At 56.2% G+C, this 10,538-nt stretch overlaps 1 protein-coding gene across 2 annotated transcripts; it reads left to right on the top strand.

Annotated features, from left to right (window-relative positions):
* Window positions 1-3,774: 3,774 nt before the first annotated feature.
* On the top strand, window positions 3,775-9,549 carry LOC123393986. Of its 2 annotated transcripts, XM_045087380.1 has the most exons (4): window positions 3,775-4,419; window positions 6,155-6,240; window positions 6,627-6,703; window positions 7,912-9,549. In XM_045087380.1, the coding sequence occupies exons 2-4, from the start codon at window positions 6,218-6,220 to the stop codon at window positions 8,445-8,447; spliced, it is 636 nt and encodes a 211-aa protein (XP_044943315.1). In that variant the 5' UTR covers window positions 3,775-4,419; window positions 6,155-6,217; the 3' UTR covers window positions 8,448-9,549. The 2 variants fall into 2 exon arrangements, with proteins under 2 accessions (XP_044943315.1, XP_044943314.1); XM_045087379.1 differs by having other exon boundaries at window positions 6,155-6,703.
* The last annotated feature ends 989 nt before the right edge of the window (window positions 9,550-10,538 follow it).

Genomic DNA, 10,538 nt, shown 5'->3' with positions numbered 1-10,538 from the left:
CACCCCAAGCAAAACTCCTGAGCTCTTCCTGCCGAGCCCCACCAGTGGACTGACCATTCTGTGGATCTCTCCCTAGCTTGGCTGGATGGACAGGCGGGTGAACGGTCAACAAGAACAAAGAGGAAGACGCCTGCTTTACACCAGAGTGGTATGCTGGTCTTCTTTGGGGAGACACAAAACTCTTCTGGCTTTTAAATAAAGCTCAAATAAAAAAAAAAAAAAAATCTCAGCATGAAACAATTGAGAGGGTAGGGAGAAGTTTGGGGAAGAATCTGTTTACCTAACCCCAAAGGCATTCGGAGGGGGGGGCAAGGGACAAACAAAGCAGGATCCACTACCATCTGGAGGGCAGGGAGCTTTGGTACGGGTACGGGTAGCAGCTATTCCCTCCTTGCCAACCTATTTTTGTCCAGTGGGAACCCGGAACCGTGGGACCTCTTAGGAAGACTGGGTGCATCTGTGTAGGGACTTAATTTGCTCTCTTAACCTTAGGGCTCAAGGGCCTCTAGCCATCCCCATGGGCTTCCTCATCCCCCAGGGAACAAAAGAGCCAGTGCAAACAGGAAAAGCCTGATTTGATGTTCATACTGTTTTTTTTTCTGAAATCAACCAGGTGTCCACGCTGGAAGGGGATGGCGGTTAAGTAGTCTGTAACTCTAGAGTCACTCACTTGTTTGCAACAACCTGGAAAAGGGACAGGGTCGGGGCTTCCTCGCAGCCTCCAACGATGAGAACCCACCCTGATTCCAGGTCCGGCGGGACTTGAGAAGAAGGGTCGGAGTAACAGAGAGCGGATTTTCTGGGCAAAGACCCATGGCCTCATGGCCCTGTCCCCGGAAATACTACTGCGCTGCTCTTAGGTGGTGCAGGTTTTTTGGGGGCAGGCAGTAGATGTGCCTTGGGAAGGACTATTTTCACAGCTACTCCAGGCCCTTGTAGCTCCAACAGGAGGCAGAGCTTCTATGTCACGTCCCTGCTCCTCTCCAGGACCTTTCATCCTCCATCCAGGAAGGGCCCACTGCAGCTCAGTCCATACTGATGAGCTCCCCCACCTCCACACACTTGTCCCCACACGTGCACGCCAAGCAAAGATCCCCGAGTGATTCCCAAAGAGTCCCCTAGGGTCCCGACATTCTCTGTGTGTATCCACCTAGATCCCCTCGATAGTGTGTTTCGATGACCTTGACGTGGACAGCACAGAAGGAGTGGTCCCATTTTTTCACCAAGGTGGTAAGTTAGCCTTCTTCAGGTGAGGTACAGCATCCCTTGTTTCCTCTGATACTTGCAATCAGATCCGAACACCTCACCACGTACAATGTCCCTTGGTGGGGAGGATTCTTGAGGGAGCGACTCTTAGCCAGGGACACACCACCCCATTTCAAAGACCCTGCAGGAAACAGCAGGGTTCGGTTACAGTCCACAGGGTCCTTAGCTTTTTCACGGGTGCTACTGACAAAAAACCGCCATGCCACCTAATGGACCCAGGGCATGCGGCCTCTAGGTGGATTCCATATCACTGCCCATGACCCTGCCCATCACCAAGAGACCAAAAGAGCTGTGCACACAGGACGAGGCAGGACTTGATGTTCATCATGTCTTCTTTTCTGAAATCACAGGTGGCCCTGCTGGAAAGGGGCAGCATGGTAAGTATGCTGTCCTCTAGAGTCACTCATTGCTTTCGAGCAACCTGGACAGGGTGGGCAATGGCAAGTGTGGGGCCTCTTTGCAGGCTCCATCTTGAGAGCTACCCAGAATCCAGATCCTGTTGCAACGAGACTAAGGGTCATGTTCCCGGACCGAGACCCGAGGCCTCTGACCGTGGCCCTGGAAGCTACCGTGCTGCTCTTAGGTGCTGTAGGATCGGGTGCTGGCACGAGGTCTGTTTCCATGGGAATTCATGTGCTGTGATTCGCAGGGTTGGTGTGTGTGTGTCAGGTGGATGAATGCTGTGCTCTCGAACGTGTCTGGTCCCCTCAAAATGGTGATTAATGGTGTCCACGTTCTCAGGGATGTTTCCCATCACTGTCCCGTCATGAACGTCCATTCATGGGAAAAACTCTTCAACACCTACAATTGAAAGAGGTGTTCTTTCCTTGCAAATACACATCAATTCCCCCAGAAAAACAAATCCCGTCGCTAACTAGGAAGGGCTAGACTGTGCCCCAAAGACACAAGTGTGTCTTTTCCAATCCCTGTTACTGAGTCAGTGTCCATGGTGCTCTCCCGCCCAGCTAGGTCTCGGGCAAGAATGGTCACAGCACCTCCCTCTTGAACACTGCACTCACACACACACATCTCTGCATCAGAGGCCCCCACGATGCGTCTTCCCAACCTCATCGGAAAACACTGAGTGCGGGGACACACTTCCTCCCTTCTGCAGGTGGCTTCCGGGGCAGCCGCGTACAACAGCCCGTACGGGGATGACCCCGCACAAAGGGGTAGTGGCCAGGGAACAGATGGGGCCAATTCACTCCGTGTTTTCTCCATGGAGATCTACCATTTCCCTGCAGATACTGTGTCTAAGAATGCAACTGGCCTTCTCCCAGGGAAATCCCACACCCACCACTGGTCCTTGCTGGGGATCTTGGAGGTGGGGTCCAAAAGGTGTCCTATCCAAGGGGGAATGAGGTGGTCTTCAGGGACTGAGCATCACTGGGGGCACCTGGGCCCCCTCCATGCAGGAACGAAGGGTGCTCTGTGCATCGCAACGTGGCCAAAGAGAACCTCAAACCTCAACAGGTGTGACAAAACAATCATCTCCCGTTTCGCTGGCCATCTGTCCATGCAAGAGGGCCTTGTTAGATTCGGAAGGATTGGGCCAAGAGACAACTCAAGGGAGTTCAGTGCCTGGGAATGGAAACAGAGCCAAATCAGGGTTTCAGGGTTCTTTGGCAGACAACAAGACTTTCTCTCATGAGAAACATGTATTGGAACAGATTCTGATTTTCCAACATCTCTTTTTCTCACTCGCATGCGCGGGATCCACGGGAGTACCTTTCGCTGCTCTCCGAGGACACTCAACGGGCTTTTCCAGGGTAGTTGCACCAGTCTGCATTCCATGAATTGCATACAAAGTCTCTAATTTTCTGCCTCCTTCCAACATGGGTCCTGGGTTTGAATTCCTGGTTTGGGTCCTCGCCACCCTAACTGACAATGCCACAGCTCAGCATCCTTTGGATTCGCATTGCCCTCACGATGCCTTACGTTGAGCATCTTTTCGTACGATGTCTGTCATTCGTTCCCTTTGCAGCACGGACTATTCCAGTCTTTTTCTCGATTCTTTCATTTGGTGAAATCCCGGTCTTCTTTTGTTTGGTTGGTTTTCTTTGTTGTTCTTCCTTTTTATCAGTGAACACACCTTTTCTGAAATAAGGATTGCCAAGGGTGTCTCCAATCTGTGGGCTGCCTTTCCACTCTGTTCACTGTTTCAGAAGAGGATGCTTTTCCTGGGCGGTCCTCTTGGGAAGGAAGCATCGTGATGCCAACATGAGCGCATTTCCTTGGGCATTTCTCTTCCGCTCCCAGGTGCCCCTGCCTATTTGTATACCAGCACCCTCCTGTTGGCTCAGGGGAGTCATCCAAGGTATTGGAAGGTCAGCTTCTAGAGACCCACCACCGACTTCTTCATATTCAGAAACGTCGTGGCTCGCTGTGTTCCTTTATGGTTCCCTTATCTATTCTAGCAGCTCCTCTGTCCCGACAGCATCACATTGTATGCTTTAGATCAGTGCTGCACAGAATCCGATCCCCATTTATTCTAGGAACTGGGGCTTCACCTTCATCTCTTTGGGTCCAAAGACCTCCAGCAGCGCCTGGTGGGTGTGTGTGAGCCCGGGAACGTCTTCCCTTGATCAACGTCCCTGTCAGGCCAGCCACTGATGCCCGAGCAATATGCGGGAGAGCAGGCCTCCTCTCTCGCTCCTGGTTGGTGTCTAGTGCTGAGTGATCCAGGAAAGAGTCTGTCTAGGATCCATCACACACAGTCATTTATTATCTCAGCGCAGTACACGGAAATCATCAAGGGAACGAAAATGTCCAGTCGCTCACTCCCACTAGCCACACGTGAAGAGTCCCATAACGACTGGAGTTTCTGATGGTTGCGCTGGGAGGGGACAGCGGTCATGGGCATGCAGAACTGACACTGAGGTGACTGCTGCAGCGTCCTGGTCTCATTAGAAGGCATGAAACTCCAATCCCTGTCTCCTCCAAGGGCTCCGGCTCCGCCAGCCCCGTGAACCTCTGAGAGCACTGCAGAAGGGTCAGGCAGATGCTGCACGGCCCAGAGACATCTCAACACACCTGGGATAAAGGGGTGAGGTGGTTTCTCTCCTAACGGCATTGCTCCTCTTTCAGTTCTTACAGATCTACTGATAGAGAGCATCGAGGACTACTCCTTCAGTGAGGACAAAGTCTCTTCAGGTAGGGAATGGCACCGAGGAGGGGAACACTGGGACAGGGCTCCCGGGAACATGGGGTTGCCCCTGCCGCTCTGGAGAATGAAGAAGGTGGGTCAAAAACCACCAAGGAAAGCGATGCTCTGGCACAGGCATGACTTGCTCATGTCACAGTTTCGGGATGAAAAGAACAGACGAGGTGTCCACGGGCCTTTAGGGTAGGCTGGGTTTGTCATCAGCACTCGACTCCTTCCATGGCTCCTTGAAGGATCTTTCCCATCAAAGCTGCTCCTGCCTCCCTTGGCCACTGCCACATGTCTAAGCTTGGCCTCTTTGCTCATGGCCTCTCGGGAATGGTGCACAAGAGATTCTGTATCATTCTTGGCACGGGCCCAGACCTGGTCATGCTCAGGACTTGGCGGCCCCAACCGCACTCTCCTGGGCAAGAGACACTACGCGACACTCCGTTCTGGTCTGAGCCAGGAGGTGTAAGACAGGTCTAAATTCTCTCCCTCATAACCTCCACTACCAAACCATCCTAGTTCTCTCCACGCTGCTGTACTTCAAGGGGACGCCCAGAGCTGCAGAAGGGAAAGCGTACTTCCCCTGGGTTCACGACACAGGCTCCCGTAAATCGGAGCTTCTGCCAGCCTTCACACCCCAGCCGAGTCTGACCTGGGGACGTGTTCCCAAGTGTGGGATGCCCCCATGCAGCTGCCCTGGAGAACCCCTGTCGTGGGCCACGGTCCCCCGGGCCTGAGTGAAGGGGCTGCTGGACCTGCTTCACACACTTGCTGCCCCGGGTCCACTCTACCTCTCACTAGCTGGCGTCGAAGCATAGCACAGAGCCTCTTGGAAGCAGGGCCAGGGAGTCATGTTTCCTCTCACAAACCCACCTCGCTGGCCCACAGCCCTGGCCATGCTCCCCACTCCCTAGGCATGCCCAAACGGCAAACGTTCCTCAGGCCTGCCCAGGGCCCTACACACACCCCGACCCCGTCCATTCCTGGCAAGCCTCAGCAGGAACACTAGCAGGAATCCCGTGTTTCAGTAACCACACCGCTGGACGTTTTCCAGCCCTGAACAGCTGAGGGCGCCTGCACAATTTCCCATGCTCCTGTCTCCATTCAACCTCTGTAACACTTAGGGAAACAGAGGGCGTTGCGTTCCCTGAAACACGTCCCTGGGAAGGTCATCCCAGTCCCTGGGCAGACATGGGCTGTGGGGACGTGGTGGGCCATCTCTCCCGGCACTTCCCCAGCAATCCCAGACCCATGACAGCTGCTCCCAGCACAGACGGATCGGGGGTGGGGGGGGATTGATTCCAGGGAACCCAGGATATCTCCTCTCTTTCCTTGGTGGCACCCTCCTGGACAACAATAGGACTGGTGGAGCTTGGCAGGGGGAAGGACATGGAGCATCTCTAGGGGAGGAGGTGGAGGAGGAGGAGGAGGAAGAGGAGGACGAAAGAGAGCAGGGAAGGACAGGAACAAGGACAGAGGAAGACAAAGTCCCGCAGAGGCAGTCTTAGGGACAGTGACAGCCTCCAGGGGGGAAAGGATCACACAGCCAGGCTCCCGGGTCTTGGAGAGAATCGGAGGTGGGAAGAGCAGGTGGGCAACCAGAGACCCCCCGTACCCTGCGGAGATCAAACGACCAAGGCCAGGGAGGACTCGGAGCTAGGGACGCACCCCACTGAGGGCAGAGCCCAGCATCCCCAGAGCAGTCACCTGCACTAACTCCCCTTTGTTCTCTCTCAGGGCCAACCCCAGCACCCTTGCTGCTCCCTAACCCGAGGAAGGATTCCACAGAAGACGATTCCGATGGAAGGAGCCACCCTGCGCCTGTAATTCACTTCCACCTCCATCTCTTGGGCTTCCTCTCTCCTCTGTCCCTAACTGCCTCCGCCCAGCTCTTCCCCTTTCCCTGCTTTGACGACGCCAACCCCGGAGGCCCTCGTCTCTGGCAGGCACTCGGGCTCTGCATGGGAACTGCTGCATGAAATCCCTGGGAAGCCCTCCTCACCCCTTTCCTACCATCACCCTGACCCCTCACCGCGGACTCTGGGAAGCAGCCCCGGACAGCAGAGCAGGGAGGAGGGCTGGGAGTCGGCAGGGCACGGCTCACCCGGCTGGAGGGGCCTCGGGAAGGGAGGCTGGGCCTGGGTGTCCCCACTTGGTTCTCTGATGCCGGGGAGTCTGTGCTCATGCCCACTTCTGCTCTTGCTCTCAGCTCTCAAGAAACTTTCCTTCGGTGGACTTGGCGCAAACGACAAGGGAAGCAGAAGAAGAGGAGGACTCGGGAACAGGGTGAGTCGGGCAGGAAAAGGGGCCGGTGAACATGGACACACCTTTTCTCTCGTTGCCCCGTCCCTCTTGTGGGTACCTCAGCAAACAGCACAAAACCCGGGGGCTGCCCTAGCCTCTGACCACAAAGAGGAGAGGAGAGGAAGATCCCAGTCCCTGCGGCACTAGGAAGTCCTGAGAACATCCCACGGGGAACCTCCACCTGATCCCTGCAACTCCCTGTGGTGGTTGGGCGCTGTCGTCCAGGAGCTGCTGATCTTGGAGGGAGGGCCCTGGCTGCCTGGAGGGACTGGACCCCAGGCAGCCTAGGCACGGTGACCTTCTGGCAAAGGGCTCCACGCCCCCCATTGAGCCCCTCCCACTGCACGACCCAAGCCTTGCCCTCCCACCCTGCAAAAGCCAGCAGAAGGCTTACTACCGGACGACACTAGTCGCGAGAGACAGTGGTGCGGTGGCCTCATCTCCCACTTCAGGCACATGAGAAATGAGCAAACAAGACAGGCCCCCGGGCTCACAGGAGCAGGACAGCTCACCCCTCCCAGCGCTGCATCCCTGTGGGCAGGGAGTCGGGCCTGGTCTCCAGCTGAGTCATGTCTGCCGGCCACTCCCATACGATCTGACCAACACCTCCAGTCCCCCGAGCCTCCAAGACGCCTCGTGGGAGGTAGTGGGTCCCCTCATGGCACATTTTGCTTTGTGAGTTTCATACTCTAGAGACTCACCTCGATCCCTCAGTCGGCAGGGGAGACCCACCAGGGAAAGGCCACCCTGCCTACTCCCACCTTGCCCAACACCTGCACACAGCCCGTGGACTGTGCGAACCCACTTCCCATGGGAGTCGGGAGCACGTGGTCTCTGCCACGCCACCTGCAACACTCATGTGGGCAAAGGCTCCCCCCACAGAGAAGGGCACGTCCAGGGCTCTCAGAGAGGCTGGGGAAGGGACAGCCCACCAGGAGGAGGAGGACCCTGCCGTCATGGAGAAGGACGCTCAGGGAAGGGGCTTGAGGGACCCTGGCAGTGTAGCCTTCATTCAGCCCCAGGGGGCACACAGGAAATTCCCCTTTCTTCAGGTCACGCATGGGTTCTGCAGGAATACCTCCACCTCAACACCTCAGAAGACACGTCCCGCAAAACCCCACAGGCCTCTGGTAAGGCCCAGGCCACACGCCACTCGCTATCTCACACCACTCTACCCGTTGTCTCCACAGCTGCGCCACAGGACAGTGTGCCCACCACCCCGAGGCACCAGAGGCTCCCAGGGTGCTCCAACAAACGGAGCCAGGACGGCCCTGGGGCCCCACTTGCGGCTCCGATTTGGGCCCGGAGGAGGATTCGCCGTGAACGTACAGGGAAACACGCCTGCAGGAACGGCTCTCTTACGCCTGACCTCCGTAGGCCAAAGAGAAGACTTCTGGGCAGCCCACCAGAGGACGGCACTGGAGCCCCGAGGACGAGGCGAGAGGACCCTCTGAGTCGGCCACCACACCCAGAGTTGGCTGCCCGGGCCCTGCCGATGACGGACACTTGGAGCACGAGGCAACCACCTGGGCCCACAACAGTCCGTTGTGTGGGGAGACTGGGCCCACCTGGGACTGGGCGGGACAGCAGCCTTCCCGTCGTCTCCCCTGTCTGCTGCAGGGGCTGTCCCTGCAGCGGGCTGTCCTCCCGCTGTCCCCTGCAGTCCCCGACAACCCTGCAGAGCATGACACATGCAGGACGAAGCGGCACTGCCAGGGCCCCTTGACCACCCTGGGATCGACTCGAGGGGCAGCAGCCCTATCCCTGCTGGATTCCCCGAGGGTGCCGCACCGGAACCGCCCCCGTCGCTTCGACGCACAGGACCGTGACCAATGCTGGGCTCAACACTGGAAGCAGCCCCACAAAACGGGCCCCGCTCAGCCTGTGTGTTTGGCAGCAGCAAGAGGTTTAGGGAGGAGAGGCTCTCCCCTGCACTCAGCGGCCTCTTCCTTTTACAACTCAGACAGCAGAGGCCTCCCCCAACTGGGCCTCCCCCACCTGACCAGGAACGACCCACGCGGAGGGACAGCTCTACGCCCCATTCAGCAGGAAGAAGCTACAGAAGATGAGACCGTCCTCCTTCAACAACCTTCACCACGCAAGGCTCCGCACTGGTCAGGGGCACACGAGGAGGGAGGGGAAGGCTAGCTGAGTGCCAAGCAGGAGCTGGCACGCCACACCGCCCCCCCAACCTGGGATACGGGGGACATCCCTCAGGCGCTCTGACTGCCCTCAAGCTGAGGAAAGGAAAAAACAGGTTCTCCACAGATGGAGATCAAAACCCGGCAAGACCGGAGTCTCCCTCGGTTTTGAAAAGTCCTCCTGATTCTGCAGGAAGAGGCCTGCTTAACGAGAGCCTAGCGACCTGCCAGAGGCCCGGATCTCCGTTTCCTGAAGCCCTGACATCTCCCTCCCCTCCACGACACTGAGGGAGGCTGAGGCCAAAGGAAATGTCCGTAGGACAGAGTTTCTTTTCAAACGTGCAGTCCCTGGGATGGACCTGTGAGAGGAGGAAGGTAACATTCCTCCAGGAAGCTCCGCACCATCTTTCAATTCATGCCTTCCTAGCAGGAAAAACCACCTTCCCTTCACAAGAGCAAAGTCAACTGTATCCTCGGTGTCCTCTGTCCTCCTGCCACATTCTTGCAAAACCTCCCTTTTGCTTGACCTCCTCCAATGCCATCCCAGAAAGTCAGCCTCCTGTCACGACCCCAGCAAGCAGCCCTTTCTACCCAAGGGTCGTATCCCTGTGCCTTAATAAAAAGCACCTCCTGCCAGCAGAGCCGTCTCAAGACTTCTTTCTTGACCATCGGCCTTGAATGCTAACCTCTTTCCTACATCAGTTCTGTCTCTTGTAGGGCTCCTGTGGAAACAACCCTGCAACACGGGCCCATCTCTGTCAACTCTTCCGACTCCATCCACCTCACCCACTGCACATTCTGTGTCCTCCGAGGACTGGACCCTTCTGTGATCCTTGCACTCAAACCCTCACATGGCCCCTCTCTCGGTCCTCGACGTGGTTGACGTTGCCCTTCTGAAACTCCCCAGCCTCCCATCCTCGCTTTCTTTGTCTCACAGGTTTATCTGGTCCATAGGTTCTGATCACCAACACGCTACAACCGGTTTCTGCTCCTGAGTAGAGGACTCCATTCCTTTCCTTTCTCATCAAGCTCAAATCTTAACTCTCAGATGTTTGTCTCACAACTTTCAAAATTCTTCTTTCCCCTAATGCCTCTCTACCAGTTTAGCTTCTCCCTTTTTCAAGCCGCCCTCCCTCCCTCTCTCCCTCCCTCCCTTCCTTCCTTCCCTACATGATCTTTTTGTTCTTTGTATTCCTTCCTCCCTCCCCCTCTTTCCTTTTCTCCTTCTGTTCTGTTAGTCCCCACACAGCACTTCAGTACTTTTTCACCTAGTGTTCCGGGACTCACTCTTTGTGTACAAGACCCAGGAGCTCACGGCAATTCGTTCCCTATTATAAAGGATGAAGGGAGACCCACACGGGGGCATCTCAAAGGTCTGCTTCTCTGCAAGTCAACGGGAAGCTTCAGGGTCATGAACCCTGGCCTTCCACACTAGAGCTGGACACGGGCTACGCTAAGCATTCCCCACAATCCCCTGTCATCCAAGACCCTGAGCATACGGGCTGTACCACCAGAGACCTGAAGAGTTTCATTTCTCGGCTGAAATGGGCCTCGAGTCAAGCCACCGCCCGAGTGTCTGGGAAAGTCACTGGCTTCAGCACGACTCACGGGTATATAGTCTTTGAAACGGAAACATCAAAAATTTAATCAGCAGTTGACGTGGTATGAGGCTACCA

Source organism: Mustela putorius, unplaced genomic scaffold, assembly GCF_011764305.1.
Source record: "Mustela putorius furo isolate JIRA1106 unplaced genomic scaffold, ASM1176430v1.1 tig00001118_pilon_pilon_pilon, whole genome shotgun sequence".
Taxonomy (NCBI): domain Eukaryota; kingdom Metazoa; phylum Chordata; class Mammalia; order Carnivora; family Mustelidae; genus Mustela; species Mustela putorius.
Note: the sequence above shows the minus strand (reverse complement) of the source record. Positions and strands in the feature narration are given on the sequence as shown.

Excerpts from the sequence above, each read along its gene's own strand:
- LOC123393986 (XM_045087379.1), top strand. The coding sequence starts at position 6,601 with ATGCCCACTTCTGCTCTTGCTCTCAGCTCTCAAGAAACTTTCCTTCGG. Across the intron at positions 6,704-7,911 it reads GAGGAGGACTCGGGAACAGG|CTGCGCCACAGGACAGTGTG; the intron begins GTGAGTCGGGCA and ends TTGTCTCCACAG.